We start from the raw sequence: 22,230 nt of genomic DNA on the forward strand, positions 1-22,230 counted from the left end.
CCCCCGCCTGCCACCCTACAAAACAGATATTGAATAAAATGAGAAGATGATAGGAACAAAATCCAAACAAGCGGGATGATTCAATATGCAGAACTCAAAGGTCGATAAAGCAGAATAGTAGAAACATTTGTAATGCAGGGGGGACGAACGGGAACTAAAAGACCACGCCATCTTAAACTACGGTGTAGCATGCCAGGAGCAGGAAAACTGTTCTGTGGATATGCGGAGTCAAAAGCGGCGAGTTACGATCATTCTCGTGGTTCTCCTGTTGCATCCCCTCCAGCTTCCGTCGCTGCCGTGAGCCCACCTTCCTCCCCATTAACCGGTCCTGTATCTTCTCCATTCCCATCCCTGCTACTCACCTCCGTCACACCCACCTCATCGACCCCGTTAACGAACGTCCCACCATCACTACCCCTCCTGACGCCTTCCACCTGCTCTTTCAACCTCTTAACCGACCCCATCAACTCCGCAACCTGCCCTTTCAACTCCCTAATCTCCAACACACACGGGTCAAGCTCAACATTCGGCTTCGTCTCCGCAACCTTCAGATCCCAATTCTCCGCCTGAAAATCGACCTGCAAATCTTGTGCCGCTTCCTCCCATTCCTGGAGTATGTCGTCATCTTCTTCGCCCAGCCGGCGGTTGAGGCGGATACGCCGGGCATTTAGTGTCTCGATCAGAGCCGTGACCAAGAGCAAAGGAGAGTAGATTATGCCCATTACGTAGTGGTTGAGGCGCTCGTAGCGGGCTGAGGGGAGCCACCACTCGAAGGGAATGATGAGGAAGAAGATTTCGATCAAGTTTAAGGCTAAATGGGCGTTGGGATTTGTCAGTGGAAAATCAGTGATATTCAATTTTGTATTTAAGAGTAGGACAAGCTTTGGGGAGTTGGTTGCAGACGTACGGGCTATGAACACGTTTTCATCAGGGGCGCGGACGAATTGCAAGGTTCGCTGTGCGAATAGGGCCATATATTCGTCTATGGCGTTTCCCGTGATATCCTCATATGCGCTGTTATAAAGAGCAATGAGGATGTTAAGGAGAACTGGACGGATGGTTGTTAGATGGGGACGTATTCTGCACTATCACTCAGGCAGGAAGGGATGTCACTGGCTGGGCTTTCATGAACGTTACTTACTGACCATCACCACGAAGGTGAAGAAGTAATACAGCAAAATGCCAAAGGGTGCAGCGAATTCCTGGAAGACACCGAAATCCGGACTCTGCATAACACTGTTTGCCATCCCCTGAAGAATATTCGAAGCTGTCATGGCGTTCTTGGGATCGGCTTGGTCCATCCCCATGAACCCTTGCAGGAATCCAATGATGACAACTCCCAATAACGCAAAGAATATCAAACTTTCCTTCATCATGACCTTCAAGACCACAAGCATGGCGCCGAAAAAGCGGAATGTGTCCAAGTAGAGCAGTATCCGGCCCCAGAACATTGGAGCAGAAAATGCAAGGAAGTTGTAGCTGAGGGCATTAAACCTGATCCGCTCAGCATCACCGCTATCCGGCGAGCGCGTGAGAGCGACAATACGTAGGATGAATGAGATGACAAGCAGAATGTACAAGGTGGAATTGAAAGCATTCCAAAAACCAAAGTAGAAGCGGCCCACTTTCCAAAACTTGGCAAATTCATCGCATACGAAGCCCAGTGTCATGATGTAGAGGATTCCTTCCACGATATCAAGATCACCTGATGGGTTGATCGTGTTTATCACGATGGTGTACAGGACCAAGTACAACAGAGAGAAGAATATTTGCACCGTATTCTGGTATATTGGAGCTCTCAGTCTATCAGGATTGACGTGTGACCAGTATTTCGTATTGACTCTTTCAGGGTATTCAATGAAGGTGGAGGGGTCTTTGTCGTCCTGGCACAGCCAGCCGTGCCAAAGGTACTTGATACATTTCTGGTAGCCGGAAGATCCAATTACTCGTAACGCATGCAGATCAACCGCCCGTTCGACAGCATTGACGGGAGGAGTATTTTCTCCATCGATGCACATCGAATAGCGTTTCAAGAGCACGTCGTTCATGAGGTATTCGTTGTTTTCTTCAGCTTCGATTCTGTGGAATGTAAATAAATAATGGGTTCATAATTGGAATAAACATGGTGCATAATATAGTGTGCGGAATTCATGGGTCAAAAATAAACATACATCCTCTTCGCCAGGACCTCACATGCGACGGCCCTCAGCTCATGGAGATCTGAATCCCACAACTCAGCCAGCGCTTGCAGCTTGAACCATCGCAAACAGACAAGCAGGCAGTACACTACACAAGCCTTGTTCTCCTCCCCACCCGCTTCGCGTGTGGTCTGGATGACGGCCTTGGTGAGAATGTTGCTATTGGCCTTGGTTACAGAATCTTCGTCGAGTTCGCAGGGGATAACCTGCTCGATCTGGTACTTCAAGCGGAGGGCTACTTTGGTGACCTCCTTCGCTGGCAATGCCGGTGGTATGGCTTCATTGCGTCGCACAGGGAGTACTGTTCACAGCTAACTGTCAATTTCTTGCTTTCTCTTCTTTACGTATGCAAGGAGGACCTTCTCTGCCAGAGAGAGAGAATGAAAAATAGAGTTGTCCGCAGCAAATTGAAATAGATATGTAGGAAGCCGGGAAAACCACTTACATCTGCGTCCTTCATAGAGCTCCCGATGGGCTCGATGACGATGGTCAGCACCCAACAGACTTCCCCACCGCACCATGATTGAGCAGTTATTGCACGGATACGGCTTGGAAGTGGAAATTGAAGATTGGTATAGTTATCGCTGGGCAGGAAAAAGGGGAGTGGAGTAGTTCGTCCTCTTCAATGGGTAGCCATTTCGATCTCTTGGTCATGGGTAGGTAAGATGAGGCGATTTCGACTGGGATGAGCTCTGATCTGTGAAGCCAACTGTTGCGGGGATTGTCCAGACGCTTGGAGGAACTAGCTCCCAGTTAAAGCTGAGTTGACAAGAGCTACAGCCAGCCACCACAACAAATAGAGGTAACTATGCCTTGTTATTTGTCGGCACGATTCGCCACGGGGCTTGGTTATCAATCGACCCATTTTCAGTTCTGTTGGTTGGGAATCTTGATGCAAACAGACTTTTGTATCACCATTACGTAGGTTGGTTGGTCTTGGAGCTCCTGAAAGTCACACGCTGCCATAGTTAACTAACCGCGAGTTAACTATCTACAAGAGTATGAGTTGCGAGAGAAGTCAACATCAGGTCGATTGGTGGGTATCCATGCACAAAGAACACACAAATTGAAGCTGTCCTGATTTTTAACTTTTATCTACCGCTATCCCCCCTAAAAAGCATCGCAATCACGGCTGGTCATCAAACCCGTAGAATCGTGACCAACAGCCTTTGGAAATGGTATAACAAGGAGACCGAAAAAGAAAAATAAGACAAGAGCAAATCGTCAAATTTTTGGCCGTAGTGTTTACGCATCGACAATGCCCTCGTCGCTCTCGCTCATATCCTCATCTCCGCTAACTTCCTGGTTCTCCCGCTCCCTCTTCTCCATGAGAGCTTGCAATTCCGCATCATCGTGCTCCGTAACAGCCTTGGGCGCCATCTTGACCACGCAGGCCCCTCCAGAAGCCCGGATTTTTGTGTCGATGCTCTTGATCGCCTCCTCCAGAACAGAGATTCCATGGTTCTTGTCCAAACAGTGGCTCGTTAGCACGTATAGCGGGGGAGACACAAGCTTAACTTTGACCTGTGCATCTTGTGTGTTATTTGATTCCGCAGTCCGAAGAGCATCTTTCACAGCATCGATACCATCGTAGCCGAAACAAGTCACTTCGACATCTGCACGGACTTTAGTAGGATGTGGAGTGAGCTTCTTGCTAATATAGTTTTGGAGTTCATCCTTAACCACCTGGCTAGGGAATGTTACATCATCCCAGACACTCGGGTTTCTGCGCAGGAGTTAAATTTTGGTCCCTTTAGCCACGATTCCTATTTTTCCCCCTCATTGGGGGGGTTTGGGGGGGGGGGGACGAAACAATCCCCTTCGATTGGGCGATAGTCATACGTGATAGAAAGTTTGAAGGCATCAATGGAATGTCCATATTTCTTGTTCAGTGGCCAGCCAATTTGCGAATAGAGCGTTTCCATTGGAGTCTTTGTCTTCTCCGCAACGTGGCGCATGATTGAGTGAACGAGTTTGCCCTTATTGTATCGTTCTTCACATTTGATGACATCTTCCGGGGATACTCTTCGTTTCGACAGATCGATATAACCTGTTTCGCAATGTCGTGCGCACAATCAATTGGTCTGTGAACAACAGCAGAAGCCATGAGGAACCAGAGGGTTTGTCAATGACATACCTTTCTCCTTATCCACACGAAGAACTACCACGACTTCATTTCTTCCCACTCGAATAAGCTTTTGTATACTTCTGATACGTCGTCTCGACAGCTCCGATAGCAAAATCATTCCATCGATGTTGTCGTATTCCAGCAGCTTAACGTATGCGCCCATCTCTGCAATCTATTGGCGGGGTATGTTAGACTGGCATTCGGCAACACCGCATATGGTTGCAGATTATCTTCTTTTGAGACGTACCTGCTTCACGTTCACCATTACAAAACTATCAATCTCCGGGAATTTCTCCTCGTAAAAGCGGCAGTTTGTTAACGACATGGTGGGCGGAGTGTGCCTATTGTAGGCAAGTGGACTGTGAAGAGGGGAGAGGTAAGGAATTGAGACTCTCTTGGGAGTTCACGGCTAATGGGAATGGCCCAGAATTGAGAATCAGACGGTGTGGGAGTTGTTATCTGCTTTCAAAACAGGCATCAACAAAACAGGAGGATGTACTGGTGCGCTGTAAAATCTGGCGACCTCTACTATGACACTTTGCTAGTTCGGGTTTTTGTGGCCGCAAAAGCGGGAGAATATTCAGAACAGGTGATTGATTGTCCGCTTATGTCATCAGATCGCGCTCTCGGCCTTAACCGAGTTCAGATTACTATTTATTGCCGTGGATGATGTTGACCATCATCTCGCGACGACGACGAGCTCAGGAATCGAAGTCTGTTCATTCCGGCTTATATAACTGCATCTTTGTTTCTACCAACCATGCAAAGTCCTACCAGTGGTAGAGAATACTTCCTCTGGTCTGCCTGCGTCCAATGAATTTCACGACAATCTATGTTCTGAAACTCAGTTCATGCTCCACTCACATCTCGTCCTCGCTCACTAGTTGGGCTGTAGGACATCAGTGCGATTTTCACATCCACAATCCAAGAACAAGAACCTCCAAATTCCCAACTTCCCTAACAATCCAGGTGTCCAGATCCGGGCTAGTAGTCAGTGGTTTGTGAATCTGGGGACACAATGTCAGAGTCTGACCCGCCAAGACTTCAACAGACGTCGTCGCTTCGTGGCAGTCATGGCTGGCCCGCTCAAGCTCAACGTCATTCACCTTCCCCACCGCCATCCAACATCAACCGGGATACATGGGGAAAGCGCACGGGTTTTCCGTCTCAGGGCGAGATAAATCCCAGAACAAGACTTTTGGAATCGTATGAGAGCTATGAGCCTGCGTGTGGTTCCCGCCAATGCAATCATGGGACCTTCTCCCCTCGCCCCGGCTCCTCCGCCAGTCAGCAAACGAGCAGCGGTCCCGTCCAATCAATTAGGGTTGTTGAGTTTGGAGATAGTTCCTGCGAAGGATCTAGTATTCAAACCAACAACAGGGACGATATTATGCCCTCTCTTTCGAGACTGCCCAGTAGAGTCACAACGAAGCAATTAGCCAAGAAGTATGGTGTCAATCGTCGAATGATGTGCGTGTTGTATACATTCTCTCCTAATGCGTCGTACGTTTATTTGGAGCTTTTTTCTAATTACATCCGTCTATTTTAACTAGGTATATCTCATACTACGTTCCTTTCTTCAATTGGATAACGCAGTACCGTTGGTCCTTCCTTAAAGGCGATTTAATATCAGCTATTACCGTGGCCTCGATATATATCCCAATGTGTCTCTCTCTCGCATCCAACGTTGCCCATTCACCTCCTTTGAATGGGCTGTACGCGTTCGTGTTCCATCCCCTCGTATATTCTGTGCTCGGGAGCAGCCCTCTCCTGGTGGTGGGCCCGGAAGCAGCAGGGTCCCTCCTAGTCGGAACTGTGATCCGCGGTGCAATTAAATCGGGTGAGGCTATGGACGATGACCCAGGTATGATATCTCAAATAGTTGGTGTTATCACAGGGCTCTCGGGAGCGATGGTATTAATAGGCGGGATCACTCGCCTGGGTTTCCTCGACAATATCCTTAGCCGGCCCTTCCTAAGAGGATTTATTAGTGCCATTGGCTTCATGATCATCGTCGATCAGCTGATCCCGCAACTGGGCCTTACCTCGCTGGCGAAGAAAAGTGGCTCCGCGCATGGTAGCAGCATTGACAAATTGGGATTTCTATTTCGAAACATATCTTCTGCCCATGGCTTGACATGTGCGGTTGCATTTGGAAGCTTTGCAGCCATCATGGTTTTCAGGTACAGATTTTTATTATTATTAAATACATGGGATTAAGACGCTAAAAATATGTGCTGATGCCCCTGGCGTAGGACTCTGAAAAGACGTCTGGAACCACGCTTCCCCTCTATTGTCTTTTTCCCTGATCGGTTTCTTGTTGTCTTCCTCTCCGTTATCCTCACCTGGAAACTCCAATGGGATAAGAAGGGGTTGGATGTCCTTGGTTCCCTCAAGAACGAAGGGAATCCGACTTTTGCCTTCCGCTGGCCATATAAAATGTCACACATGCGACATCTTCCAAGCGCGATGAGTACGTCCTTCATCATCGCACTACTCGGATTCTTCGAGTCGTCTATCGCCGCAAAGGGCCTTGGTGACGGAAACAATGGCGGAATAAAAGGTATATCTTTTAGCGCTAATCGCGAGCTCGTTGCTCTTGGTGTAGCCAATGTAATTGGTGGATGCTTCATGTCACTCCCTGCATTCGGAGGATACGGCCGAAGCAAGCTCAATGCCGCCACTGGTGCAAAATCCCCTATGAGCGGCGTGTTTCTGGGCCTAATAACTCTGATTTGCATTCTCTTTCTGCTGCCTTATTTCTATTATATGCCAGTAAGTGTTCACATTGTGCCTACCCAGAATGGGAAAAACTTTTCGAATAGAATATTCGGAATTCTAACGCATATCCCACATCCCAGATGGCTATCCTTTCCTCTATGATTTCTGTTGTTGCCGTATCTCTCATCGAAGAAGCACCTCACGACCTACGTTTCTTCTTCCGTCTCCGTAGTTGGTCCGAACTAAGCCTAATGCTCATAATCTTCTTTTCAACAATTTTTTACTCGCTCTATCTCGGCATCGCGCTGGGCATAGGCCTCTCCATCCTGCAGATAATACGCCACGCAACCAAACCGCGCATCCAAATCCTCGGGAAAGTATATGGCACAAAAGACCGTTTTGAGAACGCAGAAGTGCAGCCTGAGAAAGTCGAATTTATCGACGGCTGTCTAATCGTCAAGATCCCTGAGCCTCTAACGTTCGCAAACACAGGCGATTTGAAAAATAGGCTCCGCCGCCTGGAGTTCTACGGCACGACTGCTGCGCATCCTGCTCTACCACGCGTACGCCCCCCAGAACACAACCGGAATATGATCTTTGATATACACGGTGTCACGAGCATTGATGGCTCGGGGATCCAGGTGCTTAGTGAAATTGTCCAGGGCTATGTTGATCAAGGGGTGCGAGTGTTTTTCTGCAGGTATCCACAACCCGGAACGGAGATATTCCAGATGATGGAAAAGAGCGGAATTGTTGATGCCGTTGGGGGTGCGACACATTTCGTTCGCAGTGTTGATGAGGCGCTCCAGTTGACGGAGACGGTAGAGGTGGATCGGCCGTGATGTCACGTTTGAGATGTGCGTAGCATAACGGAGTGTCTTTAGGAGAAATGGGCGGAGAATGTTGATAAATCAAAGCAAGAATGTATACATATAGCATGACTTGATGAAATTTGGGATTTTTGGATTTGCCAGGAGTTCTTTTTCCTCGTTTTTGTTACTGTTCTACATGTATTATACCAGAATGCGCGTCTTTTAGCAAGGTTAAGTTTGTTTTCATGAGCTTTTTTGTTTTTTAGAATTTCCGTCCCCCGAGGCTTTTCTTATATATCAAAAAGATGTACGGGCACCCATAGGGGTTTTTTTTGGGTTAAAAATCTCCTGATGGGATTAGCGTGCTCTATCCCTCAAAAAAAAAGTGAATCATAGCAATCTCAGACACAATGTAAAACTGCTTCCATTTCTACCTCGGTAGTACAAAATATATAGCTCCACCATTATGATTCCAAATTCCACCATGCAGAGGCCGTACGGAGTGAATGGTTGAATGGCTCTCGGATAATTAAGGGCTGAAGCATCATCCGCGGTGTGTAATATAACCTAGAGCCCTAAGCTATTTGCTTCGAAATCAGATCAGCAGTTCAAGAACCTTAGAGAATATATAAAATAGATGAAGTCAAAAAGCTATGGCCTCGCGGAAGATTCGTGAATGGAGAGCTGGCATATTTAGCAAACCAACTCACCCCACAATACAAACTCAATATATAAATGACCTCATTCGGGGTTGTTTTTCAAGGTAGAAAACCGGTGAATCTGCGACTGGTTTATCTCAACTAACGAGACAAAATCGCGTACTGCATACTGGACGCTGCACTCTGCATGGTACCATCCACCATCTTCAAATCAACAAAACACATCAAAAGAACAATAGTGTGCTTGTACGTACATACCAATCAGAATGCTCTGGCATCAGCCCATCATCTTTCAGCTTTATACCATCTCCTCTCCATCACCACCACTACCACTAACATCCCCGCTCCTCTGGAAATCCGCGTGCCGCCCACTCGATTCCATCCGATCTTGAACCAGACCCAAAATCGGCACAAGCTGGCAATTGATATCATTCCTGAGACCACGCAATTCCTCCAGGAGCGGCGCGACGTATTCCAAGGGCGGTGGGTGCGGCAGGAGCCACTCCCAGCCGAATTGGACGCCAAGCCAATGCCAGATCTGTGCCACCGGAGTAGGAGTAAATATTAGGATGATAACGAGGACGACTACAATGCCTTCGAAGGTGTCCATAATTTTGACCGTACTTTGTTTTGAGCTGGGTTCTGATTAGGCGCAGTAGACCGGGGTGGAACGGATTGCAGGACAAGAGTCGAGGAGGGAGGAAACCTGGAGGAGGATATGAGGAATATCTGAGCACGGATTGTAGGGGATAGGAGGTTGGAATCGGAAGGGCGGAAGGTGTGAACCCTCGAGTTGGTTATGTGGAAGGTGGAGGAGGCGTAACGCATATATGCAAACAGTCTGCCATATACCACAACGTCTTTAGCTTGACAGAAAACGGTACCCAGAGGTGAAGAACTAAAACAGCTCCCGCGGTTTGACAGTCTGGCAGCGCTGAGGCTTCTACTCTATGATCCAACCCATCAGTGGGGGGACATCGATGGAGTGTTGAGTCCCAGCGATGATTTACCACGGCCCTCAACTATCAATCAATCATCCATGGCCATTGATAGAGAATTTCCCCGTCACAGATACTGGTAGTTGAATTAGCTGTGGAGTCTGGACGGACGTGTAAGATGTTTCCGTGGGTGGATCATCTATACCAGCGTGAGCCCAAGAGCTATAGGTGTCCCGTTCACCAGGCCAGATGGTTTAAAAGAGTGGAAGTGGATTTCCACTTGACAGGGTATATATAGAGATCCGAGAGCATTTGCACGAAATGTAGTGAGCCGGCAATGGTGTTTATCAGAACAAAATGGCCACAGAGTTGAATAAAAGCCTTAAGTTGAACTCAGCAGAAGGCAACGGCAAAAAAGAAAACAAAGCAACAGACATAGAAAAACAGTGCTAAGCTGTTGTTTCTAAAGCAGCCCGACGCAGAGACGCTCATAATCAGGTTATCATCGCATATCTTGCATCAATATAATAATACTAGTCGGCGCCAACTAGAAGGAAAGTCGATGGAATATGGTCCCTAACCTTGAAACCAAACGGAGGATTTGAAGGACCACGGGCACCAAGGCCCCCTTGGCTTGCAGCAACCTAAAGGGTCAATCTCTAACTACAACGAAAACGCGTTGAAATGCTCGTATGTTCGATTTGCATGGGTTTAGTTGTGTGTTTGTTTGCACTGTTTGCTTCTGTTTATAACTAATTTCCACAGCCAAAAGCTTCAATTGAGCTCTACTATCAATGTCAAGGAATGAAGATATCAAATGGAGAGAAAGGACCGCTATGGGCACAACTGATGAATGTCCTACAATATCCGATTTTCATGGTTTATTTAATCAGCATATTTTGCCGTATTCTACGTGATCTCAATTGAGCAGTTCGAGGCAATGGCAACATCAGGGGACGAGTTGTTTTCCACCTCTTGGACACTCCATCGCTTATCCCCTCTATATCATGGAAAGGAGTGTGAAACGCTTCTAGATAATCCACAGGGATTGGAATTATACGCAACGCGTTTGCGTGACCTCCTTCGGGGTGATGTGCTTCGTGGCGTGCAGGTTGGCCTTGAAGGCCTGGGTGCTGTGGACGACGCGATCTCAAAAGCAGGGCATTTGAAATCGTGCAGGTGGGATGTGCTTCCGACTTGGAGTCATTGGAATGAAGAGGAGTCTCTGCTGGAAGATCCCGACCACGCAAAATCTGTCATATCTCCAGAAGTCTCAGCGGGAATTCTGGTTACCCTTGAATATGAGAATATCACCTATAAAGCAGCCATGATGTCAGGTCCAGATGGCTACCATGATACTCAGAAAAATGTAACCTTTCTTCCTTTACTTCTGACCCGTCTTCCAAACTCTTTGCGTCAAACTTTTATTTCTTTCTTGTCAACCAGTTTCGACACACGCTGTACAGTTCTTCGGTTGACGTCTAGTTTTCTATGCGCGACATTTGAAAACTATCTCTCGATTTTGAATCGATCTGCGTATGGACAGACATCAGTTTCTTCACGGGGTCTTGTCGAGAAATTAATCAAAGAGACACAACTTACGCTATCCTTCCCTACGCCAATATCTCCCGCGTTGAGAAGTTTAGATGTACTTATACCAAGCGAGTCTCTCAGCGCCTTTCTCTCTCGCGGTATAGAATTACATGCAAACGAGAAAAGAAATCTGGCAAATCAAGCACGAAACCGTGGCAAGAAGCGATCACACCCGGACACTACCCCATCTGCCGCGGAAGATAATGGCCCTTCCGCTCCGTTTTTAGCAGCACTGGCTGTCTATTTCGATGCCAATCTCGCCATGAAATTAGATATCAGTGACTTTGGCAAGGAGCCTACCAATACACAAAAGAGACAGGTTAGACTGAGCAAAGTATCTTGCGGAGCTTTTGTACTTGGTAGTGAAGGGAGGGTGAAACTAATTGCCAACCCCGGGCGGGTGATCCCTTTTGATGATGCGGATGTTACTCAGGAGAATGACGATCCTGATGGCCGGGAAGCCCGATCGGTTTGGAGAGCAAATGAGATGTTACTACGAACGTTAGTTGCAAGGGCAGTTGGCGGACAAACACAGAGGCCAAATGGTAATTTGGTATCACGGGAAGACAATTGAGGTCAATTTTATTTGGATAATCTCATCCTTCGTGTTTACGTGCTGCACGCAGAAGATACCGAACAACACCACATATTCAAAACCTAAGTTTATTTGAGATGGTTTTTCACGGGAGCATTGAGACATCCTTCGCCAGGTTTTGAATTATTTGAGATCTTTTCTGATATGTGATATCGGGATCATTTTCATATCAGATAATGATTCACGGTGCAGACAAAGAGATTCCCTATTCCTAACATCATATCCTCCCCTGACGGTGATAATCCTCAATGATAGACCTGAGGTGATGTGTGCGTGCGGCCGCTCTAGTCTCCACAAGAGCAAACTAATAGGGCAGTACGACAATGCTTGGACGGGGTGTATGATTTGAAGGCCTGGTCAATTCATATAATACATAGATGCGACCTTTCATCAAACACACCCTGTTTTAGCGGAAGTGTTAGGAGCGTTGCCTCTCTCTACGGAGGGGATAGATGCCAACAACGAGTGCGTACTTCGACATGTTAGCAGTTCCAAAGCAACAAACACGGAAGTTTCTCAAAATATTCCTCAACAGGTCAAGTTTCCATATGAAATCAAAAACGGGGAAACAAAAAGAGAGAGAGAGAGAGAGAGAAACTACCTAACAAACTTGTCAAATCTAAACTACGGCACCCTTCCCCTTCTTCCCCATAATAAAAACATCTCCTTTTCTCCCCTGCGTCTCCACGCCCATGACGCGCTGGTAGTAGCCTTCCGCCCTTTCGCCGACTGTCACCATCATGAATCGTCTAAAATACTCTCCCCTTCCATCTACCCACGCATTGACACACTGCAACAACCAAGAGCCCAGGCCTGTCCCCTGGTATTCAGGGAGGATGTACACATCAGTTAGATAAGCGAAAGTGACGTTATCGGTGATTAAGCGTGCGAAGCCGATTTGGGTGAGGTTTGTGGTGGCATCCATATTGCGAGCGGTAGCGGGATCGGCATCGGTATCGATATCAACCTCAACACCAACATTACCATTATCATTGGCGATGTTACTGTGACTACATCTGTACACCCCAAAGCATAACGAGCGGTCTATCATATCCTTCAAAACGGGTGCTGGGAGCGGTTTGACCCAGTACATGTATTCTTGCGTGAAGGCGCTGTCCAGAGCGGAGAGGGAGAGAAGGGACGGGTCTGTCGAAATCATGTACTTCACTTTTTCGTCTTTTTTTGTTGATGATGTTGTTGTGGTTGCGGTTCCAGCAGGAGATTTGGGAGATGGGGATGGGAAGAACTGTACCCATTCCTGAGTCGGGAAAGGAGGTGATTGGGATTGGAATTGGTGTTGATATTTCTCTTGGGCTTCTGCCATGTTTCTAGTTCTTCTGGTTCTTTCTCTTTATTTCCCTTGCCCCCTTGCTATTACCGAATGTTCTTGGCACAGTCAGATATATATCCGTTGTTATGAGAGGTGAAGGCTCGAATGATCCACTGGAGGCGAAAACTCAAATAATAGGGTTTGGAATTGATCAATCCATATCACTACCGTCCAATCCAACTGGCAAGTCAATCAGGATATCCACCCTTCGGTCGATTGGCCTATGAGTCAACTCTGCCTTGGCCAGCCCCACATCCTGATTGATATGTGGAGTTTTTGACGAATCGCTGGAAGTTGTCGACATCGACACACAAAGCCGTATTTGACCGTTGCGATTTAAGCCTGTTGGCAAAACTTCATATAGTATTTACTTAGTTACGAAAATGGTTTTCGCTGCATAGTGATAATTTGGCGATACTTATCATTCTGAAGTAATATGTGGGAAATAACAGCAGGCAAAATAAAAATACTATTGGCGGCCAATCGATGGGCATCTATAACTTGGCTCTCCATCGTGCCTTTAAGACGGGCTTAGCTGAGGAAGCGGACGGAACGTCATCAATAAGCTGAAGCGATGCAGTCTCAACCAAAAAGAGTGATAGACCGAAAATGACAGAAATGGGCGAAAGTATGAAAATTGCTTAATCTATACACACATGACAAAGCCTGAAAACCCCAAGAACTCCAAATTCCATCCTCTGGAAGTGTTACCATCGAATTCCCGGAGTTGATTACCCCGATAGCACTTTCTGCGTGTCCGCATCTGTGCGCATTGCGTGCACATCACCACCCAGCTCAATAGGCGCAAAATACTCCTGGAAGACCGTGCGCAGTGTTTCATCGGTAAGCTCCATATGACCACCTGTGGTCGTCTTCAGATCCAACTTCCCCTTTGTATCCAACTCTCTCAACCCAAGCCAGTCCTCTTTGAATATCCTCCTTTCCTTTAGTGGCGTAACTGTCCCATCCGTCGTATTAACTTCCGCGAAATGCGACGACTCTTTCGGCACCATCATCTTATCATTCTCGAACATGTACATAGCAAACTTATTCAACTTCGCCATGTTCTCCTTATACGTCACGTTCTTCGAAGCGCGCTCGTTATTGATATCTGCCAGGAAATTGCTATAGGCACGATACTGCTCCATGTCTGCAGGATCCCGATAGTACTGCGCAGGTACGAATCTGGACTGGACAAATCTAGACCACGTACCCCATCGTAGCAGCGACTCCCCAGCTCTACACAGCCAATCACCGGTGGTGCTGCAGCCCTGGAAGCTTGAGATACCGTTATGTTGACTGCCGAAGGTAACGAGGTTGTGGACAGGTGGGAAGTTGCAGCGCTCGACATATGCACGAAGGAACTGGCCGCCCTGCGAGAAGCCCAAAGCATTGATGGAGGGAGCGGTACTGAGGATCTGCTCCGTACCTAGCTTTTTGCAAACTTCTTCTAACTGCTCGTTGAGGTTGCCGAAATAGCTGGCCCGGAGGTCTGTTGCGCGTGAACTGCCAAGGGAGATGACGTAGACGTAGGTTCCTGGGTGGACCATCTGGGCAAGGTTGGAGATATTCTGGATGCCGCCGCTCCCGTAGTCATCGCCTAGCCCATGCCATATAACTAGGGGAATAGGGCCCTTCCTGAGGATGTTTTGTTCTGGTTGGGGTTTCGAGACGGCGGAGGCATGTATTGCCAGTTGGGAGAGGATTAGGGCTAATGATACGGGGAAACGCATCCCTGAGAGGAGTTCGGTATATAAATATATGTGTGTTAAACTGTCGACAGTCTAGGAGTTCGGTAGCGTACGATTATATAGGATATAGGGATTGATGTGCAAAAGGTGGAGGTTGGATGAGGTTTGAAGCTGGTCAAGCGTTGCAAAATACGGAGGCCGAGCTTGCTTATTAGCGGGGAAGGCGTGCGCCACCACCGGCAACCACGACGACAACACAAGCAAATTATTCCCCCAACCATGGATAGATTGCACGCCTGAGTGTCATCGCATGGTTTAACTGTGCTTTTTTTAACTACTACTTGTATGTTTAGCTAAAAATAAGTTGCGGAGACGTCAAGGATTTTCGAAAGCACTTCTTCCATCTCAATGCCAGACAGAACGGCAATAACTAATTTACAAAAGGAAAAAAAAAAAAAAGAAAAGAAGAGAGGAAGAAAGACGAGAGCAAAAAGAAAATCATCAATATTTCCTTGCTCAAGTTGACTCGTACACCCATACGAGTTGATTGTATGAAATAATACCTCGATAACTGGCCCTTCAAACATCTTGTTTGGTCAAAGTTGATATGACTTCCAACGCCGAACATTATGCATTCTTATCAATCCTAATTCATCAATCGTCTCTAAGGAAGGGACATTCTCCGGGTCCAGAAAATGAGGGAGAAAGGCAGTTGATAATTGTCTTCGCTAGAAGCAGGCCTTGAGTTGCCCACGCCTACAACAATTGTTTGCCATCCAAATAACCCCAATTACGACAAACTGGGCTTACCTACAGTGGTAATTTCTTCGGATGCTTGAGCATCATTGACAATGTCACCGAATTTAGAAACGCTGCTGATGTGTAGAAGAACTATCGCTAGTGGTACCGACCACGGCATCCTGTGAGGAAATTTCACATCTGGATGGATCGGATCCTCCCACCTCGCTGAGATCCGCAGAATCGCGCGAAGTTGTTGCCTTTTTACCCCATACCTGAGACCCAGTTTCGCTGCTAGCATTCCTAGGCTCTGTCAGGCTATTTGGGTAGGCTGGTTTTTCAGCAGTAGACAGATCGCTGGCCTCCATGCATACTGGGGACAGAAGCGTATAATGGTCACTCTGTTCTTGACTGGTTGGCCAACCCATGAAATATTTCAATAAATGACCTTCTCCGTCCGTGTCAATGACAGGATTCAAATCATCAATGCCTCGAGAAGCTGGAACGCGGACTTCGGGCCTTGCTGCCCAATCTACGTCCAGGGCTGTCTGCTGCGTGGGAAAACATACGAGTAGTTCTTGTGGGTTACCCTGCTCTATGTCCTCAACTTGATACAACGATGATAGATAATCCCTAAGTTCCAAGCTAGGAACCTTGTTTTGTCCTCTCGCCGAATCGTTGACAACAGAGCTCAACTCGCTCCCGATTCCGGACTGGAACTGACCATCAAAGATCCCGGAATCAGATGTTCTTCGCGCATCAGGTACAGCGGGCAATTCATGTCCAGCGTATGTATTGGGAACTAGGTGTTTCAGGCCATGGACAAGGAATCTTTCAGGGTTCCTGCAATGTCTGCCTTGCATCTCTGGAATGAGTAGTGGAGAAACGCTTGTTATCGCAGATGTACTGCTGTGTGCTGAATTCTGACTATTTCCGGCATTTGGTGATCCTTCACCTGGACAAGAGTGAGCCCGAGGATGTACGACTTCTATGTTATTTAAGTTTCTTAGTGACATGGTGGAGGGAGCAGATGTATTTGCGATGTTCGGCATCGGTGATCTCCTACTCTCGCTTCTATAGTGCTCTTCACACCACTCACTACTAGAATAAGTAGTCCGTTGACAATCCGATATGTTATTTCTCGACTCTTTCTCGAATGGCCCCATGGTATGCATCTCTTCAATTTCGAGTAACATGGATTCTGACGGATCTTGGCTCGGGGCAGTTGGTTCGCTTCCCACCACAGACCAGTAGTCATCTGGTAGTTCGTCATAGAGGTTATCTCGGCCCGGACTATTCAGCTTGGCTGGGGTAGGTGGATGCCAGATCCAGCAATCTGCAGATGAAATCCAGCTGCTCTTCCCCCCCGCAACCAAGACAGGGAGTTCCGCCCCTTCTTTCTCACTATGATTCGGTGTGTTCCACAAGCCGATAGTGCGTGAGTTTGCCTCCGTACGACGAAATTTACGTGAGTTGGAGATTCTTGCTTTCTCCATATCCGTTTCGAGCCCTAGGAGTAGACTTTCTTTGTCGTTAGGGCTATTACTTCCATAGTTGTTAGCTTTTCGCCTTCAATATAAATGGCATCCCAATCCATATTGGGAAAACTCGAAAGGACCGCATCTAACCTATTTTCGTTTAAATAACCCCCGGGAAAATTCGTCATTTGTCCTATTGCGATGTCTGCGTCCAGGCCCTCCCCTTGGAAGGGTATCCGGTGCTTCATCTTTTGCTGTTGGCGATGTCGCCTTCTTGTTATGTTTACCGCATGTGGACTGCTCCTGGGAAACATACTTGTCCTAAGTGGCCGAACGACAGCCAAGCTGGCCCAGTCTTGTCTCTTGAGTAATTTTCGCCTGAGGTGGTCAAAGTCTTGCGACTCTTCAGTTTCAGGGCTGCGATTGCTGGATCCATCCGATGAGATGTCTTTGTCTACTTTTCTCTCATTCCCGATGTAATGGTCGATTCCTTCGCGTTCCTGTGAGTGGGATAGCTCCTTAGGCAGGCGCTGCGATAGCAATGATCTCGCGGAGGATGAAGACGGCCCTTGGTGGAGTCTTTTCTGGGCTTTCAGTCTTGTCCTTGCAAAATACTGCTTCTGAGCAGCCTTTTGAGATTTGTAGTTTTTATAAGAGTAGCGTTGCAAGCGCCCCCCGGTCCAGTTCATTGCGTCACGATCTATCAGGAATTCTAAGGTAGTGGTATATATTTCGGGAATGTTGAAGTTAGAGGATCCTATGGCATGAAAGGGATTGCATTGTGCTTCCTAGGCACGGCTGGCGTCCATCAACTAGATTAAACAACGTTGCAGTTAGTTAGACACGAATGACTGAGATGTCGATGGAGGTTGAAGTAAGGTTTGGATGCGTGCCTTCGTGGGCCAGCATCACGACGTCTCTTTCGGGAAACAAGGTATGTACACGGCGAATGGATCCGAATCCGAATCCGACACTCAGAGTGTGGAGTGGCTATATACTGGTATCTGCACATCTCCTGGCTAACATGTAATGGCCTCTCGTACCAAAAAGGGTACATGGTGTTGGTCTACACTACTGGCCTGTTGCCATGGCGTTCTTCTACTCTCACCTTAGAAAAGCGACTGGGCTATAGCTTATCTCGTACATCCAGGACTTGTTATTATTATTATTATTATTATTGCTATTGTTTTCTGGAGCCAAAGCTGTTGCCTACAGAAAAGGTTAAATAGTGGGATAATAACCAAACCTGGGCAGAACTTCACTCGTTTCGTTTTAACTAATTTCATATAATTGAAGAGATTGCCTTAAACGGGATAAGTAAATACAGAATTTGAAAGACATTCAATGTATATATATATACAAAAACTTTCCAAAGTCTAGTTCGGAATGAACTATGCAAATTAGCCAAACCGGGATATCGGTTAACTTCAATTGGACAACATACTAGACACAATGAACCTACTGCGCCGCAGCGGACTTAACTGCAATATGTATGGCATTATTCCAAGACTAGTTAATGACCCAGGCATGAATTCTCCCGCTTTTTCGACGCCCGTTACATGGCAGGCCCCCAGTATCGTATCAGTAAATTGAAGGAAGACGATGTGTAAAGACAGCCAAAAGAACGAAAAACTGACATGCTTCAAGTCCCTGTTGTCCTAAAAGACGAAGTGATATGAACATTTGCAGCTGTGCTTCAACACTTTATTTTTTACATGGAAGCGTCGGCACACTAAGAAACTATGACCGGTAATAATGCGGTGATCAGGTGTATACTCCTATGTGGCCAACATTTTAATGTGCCGAATTCGCGACATTATCAATGTTGCCAGGGCTAATTTCAATAATGTAGATTGTAATTCACGGGGAAGTCTCAGAATGATCAGACTGGATCTCAAATTTGACGTTTAGATTGGCCAAAACAGTGTCTTGAGTATCCGCTAAGTTATATTGAGAACTTCCGAAGTCAAATCAGTGACCAATGTTCCTTCATATAGAATTGGGATTCCAAGATGGGAAAAGCGTGCAGGAGGAGAATGACGTATGGCCAAGGAAAGCCTGGAGCGCAAGGACCACCAAGATTCGCTATTTGGGACTACAGGGCAAGCATTTTAAGACCGTTATCATCTCGCAAGTTTCTCAAATTAAACCAGACGCCCGACTTAAGACAATTTTCCAGAATTGATGCCAGGACAGAGTTAGCACGAAGTGCCCGAGGCTTTTAAATTATAGATAATAAAAAACTGTTGGACGTCTGAGTGGTTCTATTGGTTGCTAGCTTCTGGGGATTATATGTGTGGAGCGCTAGTCCGTACTAGGAAGCCCAGTCTCCCACAAAAACCTATAAAAACTTGAAATCGATCAGGTCGACCGTTTTTACTTTTATGAATAAGATGGAAAAAGGACTCCATCGGCTTCCCGAACAATAGGATAAACATTTTTTTACCTGAATCGTGTTCCAAATCCTGAAATAAAAGTCGAAGTTTGACGGGAACTAATTGTAAGCTTAACTTTAAATTGGCATGTGTCAACTTTAATTGATCTGACGTCATGCCTCAGCTCTCCCGTTCAAAGCAACGACAAAATGAAACTATCATGGAAAATCTCATTATTTAAAGAATATCTCCTCCGGCACCTGTGAACATAGCTAGTGAGAAGGTAAAAATTTTATGGCATGGCGTTCGCAGCTTACGTGGCAGACTTTCGTCAAAATGAATCTCATCCTGAGGCTACATACCTCGAATAGACTGAGCGAGAAAGGTGGCAGATAGAAGGTTAGGATCACCATCCGGTTTTTTTTCCCCTTTGGTTAGATCTTCAATATATTTGCTTTTTCAGTCAGCAATAGGGATGGCTCTGGATAAGCAATTAAATAGAAATCTTCTGCCTCTAGAGATGCTGATTGAGCAAGTGGCAGTGCCATTCCAGCCGGTGGTTTTGGACGCAAGTATTACAGCCACAAACCAGGATAAAAGATTCCCAGGAAATGGGCTCAATGGGATATGGAATGGGCTGTATGATGGTATGTAAAAAAGTACATCCAGCTCCTTTGTAAAGCCTACAACATAACGAGGCTAATGAAGTGGTGTTAAGTCGATCCATTTGCAGGAACCAGAAAAAATCTCAAAAAGCAGATCAAGACGAGTGTTGAAGTATCTACGTCATAAAGACGTTATTTCGCATCCATAACGGTGTTTCATCAGTTACACTGTGTAGTAAGTTTTCCCTAGACGAAGCGAGAATCAGAAGGAGTATTATCGCCTGACAGCTATCATCGAATGGATGAGCTCGATTCCTCAGCCTCCGTTAGGGATCATGTCAGTAAATCTCTACGCACCATGAAATCGCATATGTATGGCTAACCGTATTTCATATATTTATAAAGGCCACTGCATCGACATGGTTCGGTTGGCTTTCATGTGCCACGCTGATACCGTAGTCATCACTTGGAATGGGGCATTCTTTGAGGGAGAGCCAGATTTTTGTGCAAAGCATCAGTGCAGAAATTCTGATGCAATTCTTGAATGCTCGAAACATGAGGTCAGTAAGGAGAAGGAATTCGCCGGAGATCCAGAAGCAATTTTTTTTTAAAAAAATCAAAGCTGAGTTCAGTTGGGAATGAGAGTGAGAATGAAGGACGGCGTGGTTTTTCATCAAAAATGATGATTGAACCTTGGTCTCAAGATGATTACTTCGCCTTGTTCTCTTGGATTTAATATAATCCGTGAAACGGTTGGTCGTACTCGCTTAGCTATCCCGAGTTGGTTAGCCTACTTCTGGCATCAATAAAACTCTGCTTCTCAACTTTTCGCTTTTCAAAAGTTTCAATCCAACAAAGATAGCACTGTCAGAAATATGTCAACGTCCTCAAAGTTGCATCCGGCTTAGGCTGGCGCTAAAATGCTGGCCACATTCATGTCTGTATCCGAAAGCGGAGGATGTTTGCGATCCTAGTATGTATGAGCAAAAATTTGTTTGCAATTCCTGCATTTTTTTCCCTCCGTTTTCGTGATGATCCAAAATTTATAAGCATAGTTCAACTGAAGATCTCCGGATCCTGAACGACAAACATTTCCATCTTTCATTTTTCCTGAGCCCCTCGATCATTGACAATTTCTCCCAGCAACAACCAAATTCGCGATCGTTGCTAACTCTGTTGTTGGAACACAGGCTCATTTGACTGGGCGGGATTAAGACTCTCGATGGATTGCGCTACTGCATTGCTGCCCAACATTTCCGAGCCTCGCGAGGACGACCAGATAGGCGTGACATGGGTGGCCAGTGATATTCACGGGTAGCTTCTTGGTGCAAAACATGAAAACCAAATAAATAAATTTTACTTTGCAAACGTAGAAAACGATCCATGTCAAATGGACAAAGAGACAAAGCAATTATCCGTGTATTTTTGGACTCAATAAAACATACACACAGCCTTCATTGTATCACTGAATTTGGATTCCGTCCCTCAAACCTTGTTGTTTCCCACAGTAAAGAAAAGAAAAGAAAAGAAAAGACAAACAAAAAACAGCTTGGCTTGTCAAACTGCTGATGGTTGCGGAAAATCCTAATATCTCAAGAGCCAAGAATCCAACGCTGTGATGTGTGATTTGTAGATGCAAGCTGCAGCGCGAATTCACGGGCAAGACATCTCAGGTCGAATCGAATGGCTGCGAAATGACGTCTCGCACACCGCCAGGCTTCTTCCAAGATACGACCCCACCCAGCGGGTGGTGACCGGTGGTGAGATTGGTGACGGAAACAACAGTCGGGGCGGCGCATCGAATGCCACGTCAGTTGGAGTGGGATGACCACAGCCTATGCCTGCCATCGTCCTGCACCGGAACCGCTGCCTGTGCAGCCGCTGCGAAACTGCGCAGCAAACGACAGCCAGTCGTGCCTATACCACCCTCCGCCACGGGGCACACTTGGTGAGATATCATGCATGGTGCTGTGCTGGCTGCGAGTTGCCCCGCGTCGGTTTTGCTACTGCTCCCACACAGGCCGCCAGGATGCTGCTGCTGCTGAGCTGGCCAAACCAACCCAGCAAACGTGTTAAAGCCAGGGCAAATCCCATTCTCTTGGGTTTTCTGGCTTGCTTCTGTATTATTTTCCTGAACTCACAACTGGCATCACTACTCTCGTGCTATTCAAACTCCCTTTATCTCTATTGATCTGTTTGCTCTCAGTCTGCTTCTGATCTTGTCTACTGGACCGGCTGATCCCTTGATGCCCCATTTTAACGCTCTTTGCCCCAGAATCATTGCTACTCTGCTGGTCAACAACACCTCGGTGCAAACTCAAGATAGTGCTTTTTTTTGTCATTTTCTTTCTCCTGCAACTTGGATAACC

The 22,230-nt window shown here is 46.6% G+C and overlaps 11 protein-coding genes across 11 annotated transcripts; 4 read left to right on the forward strand and 7 right to left on the reverse strand.

Moving 5' to 3' along the window:
* Positions 1-248: 248 nt before the first annotated feature.
* On the reverse strand, positions 249-2,914 carry HCBG_05221 (vacuolar cation channel; the record flags this gene model as incomplete). Its single annotated transcript, XM_045432270.1, has 4 exons — positions 249-811; positions 1,142-2,079; positions 2,172-2,499; positions 2,644-2,914. The coding sequence occupies 4 exons, from the start codon at positions 2,717-2,719 to the stop codon at positions 249-251; spliced, it is 1,905 nt and encodes a 634-aa protein (XP_045287482.1).
* A 175-nt stretch (positions 2,915-3,089) lies between these two features.
* HCBG_05222 (eukaryotic translation initiation factor 2 alpha subunit) lies at positions 3,090-4,844 on the reverse strand (the record flags this gene model as incomplete). Its single annotated transcript, XM_045432271.1, has 4 exons — positions 3,090-3,924; positions 4,041-4,248; positions 4,336-4,498; positions 4,574-4,844. 4 exons carry the CDS (start codon positions 4,649-4,651, stop codon positions 3,444-3,446), a joined length of 930 nt encoding a protein of 309 aa, XP_045287483.1.
* A 500-nt stretch (positions 4,845-5,344) lies between these two features.
* HCBG_05223 (uncharacterized protein) lies at positions 5,345-8,109 on the forward strand (the record flags this gene model as incomplete). Its single annotated transcript, XM_045432272.1, is given in 6 exon segments — positions 5,345-5,796; positions 5,880-6,190; positions 6,209-6,509; positions 6,582-6,889; positions 6,935-7,101; positions 7,188-8,109. The coding sequence occupies 6 exon segments, from the start codon at positions 5,345-5,347 to the stop codon at positions 7,887-7,889; spliced, it is 2,241 nt and encodes a 746-aa protein (XP_045287484.1).
* A 707-nt stretch (positions 8,110-8,816) lies between these two features.
* HCBG_05224 (uncharacterized protein) lies at positions 8,817-9,965 on the reverse strand (the record flags this gene model as incomplete). The annotated part of the gene is made up of 2 exons (XM_045432273.1): positions 8,817-9,056; positions 9,143-9,965. The coding sequence occupies 2 exons, from the start codon at positions 9,344-9,346 to the stop codon at positions 8,817-8,819; spliced, it is 444 nt and encodes a 147-aa protein (XP_045287485.1).
* Positions 9,966-10,270: 305 nt separating this feature from the next.
* HCBG_05225 (uncharacterized protein) lies at positions 10,271-11,915 on the forward strand (the record flags this gene model as incomplete). Its single annotated transcript, XM_045432274.1, has 1 exon — positions 10,271-11,915. The coding sequence occupies one exon, from the start codon at positions 10,397-10,399 to the stop codon at positions 11,621-11,623; it is 1,227 nt and encodes a 408-aa protein (XP_045287486.1).
* A 348-nt stretch (positions 11,916-12,263) lies between these two features.
* HCBG_05226 (uncharacterized protein) lies at positions 12,264-12,968 on the reverse strand (the record flags this gene model as incomplete). The annotated part of the gene is made up of 1 exon (XM_045432275.1): positions 12,264-12,968. One exon carries the CDS (start codon positions 12,966-12,968, stop codon positions 12,264-12,266), a length of 705 nt encoding a protein of 234 aa, XP_045287487.1.
* Positions 12,969-13,369: 401 nt separating this feature from the next.
* Positions 13,370-14,812, reverse strand: HCBG_05227 (palmitoyl-protein thioesterase; the record flags this gene model as incomplete). The annotated part of the gene is made up of 1 exon (XM_045432276.1): positions 13,370-14,812. The coding sequence occupies one exon, from the start codon at positions 14,705-14,707 to the stop codon at positions 13,706-13,708; it is 1,002 nt and encodes a 333-aa protein (XP_045287488.1).
* Positions 14,813-15,528: 716 nt separating this feature from the next.
* Positions 15,529-17,570, reverse strand: HCBG_05228 (uncharacterized protein; the record flags this gene model as incomplete). The annotated part of the gene is made up of 3 exons (XM_045432277.1): positions 15,529-16,358; positions 16,503-16,942; positions 17,032-17,570. The coding sequence occupies 3 exons, from the start codon at positions 17,568-17,570 to the stop codon at positions 15,529-15,531; spliced, it is 1,809 nt and encodes a 602-aa protein (XP_045287489.1).
* A 763-nt stretch (positions 17,571-18,333) lies between these two features.
* On the forward strand, positions 18,334-19,106 carry HCBG_05229 (uncharacterized protein; the record flags this gene model as incomplete). The annotated part of the gene is made up of 2 exons (XM_045432278.1): positions 18,334-18,465; positions 18,879-19,106. 2 exons carry the CDS (start codon positions 18,334-18,336, stop codon positions 19,104-19,106), a joined length of 360 nt encoding a protein of 119 aa, XP_045287490.1.
* A 625-nt stretch (positions 19,107-19,731) lies between these two features.
* On the forward strand, positions 19,732-21,427 carry HCBG_05230 (uncharacterized protein; the record flags this gene model as incomplete). The annotated part of the gene is made up of 4 exons (XM_045432279.1): positions 19,732-19,903; positions 20,267-20,421; positions 20,720-20,834; positions 21,052-21,427. 4 exons carry the CDS (start codon positions 19,732-19,734, stop codon positions 21,177-21,179), a joined length of 570 nt encoding a protein of 189 aa, XP_045287491.1.
* A 244-nt stretch (positions 21,428-21,671) lies between these two features.
* Positions 21,672-22,203, reverse strand: HCBG_05231 (uncharacterized protein; the record flags this gene model as incomplete). Its single annotated transcript, XM_045432280.1, has 2 exons — positions 21,672-21,968; positions 22,003-22,203. The coding sequence occupies 2 exons, from the start codon at positions 22,201-22,203 to the stop codon at positions 21,672-21,674; spliced, it is 498 nt and encodes a 165-aa protein (XP_045287492.1).
* Positions 22,204-22,230: the final 27 nt, after the last annotated feature.

This window comes from Histoplasma capsulatum, assembly GCF_000150115.1.
Source record: "Histoplasma capsulatum G186AR genomic scaffold supercont2.6, whole genome shotgun sequence".
Taxonomy (NCBI): domain Eukaryota; kingdom Fungi; phylum Ascomycota; class Eurotiomycetes; order Onygenales; family Ajellomycetaceae; genus Histoplasma; species Histoplasma capsulatum.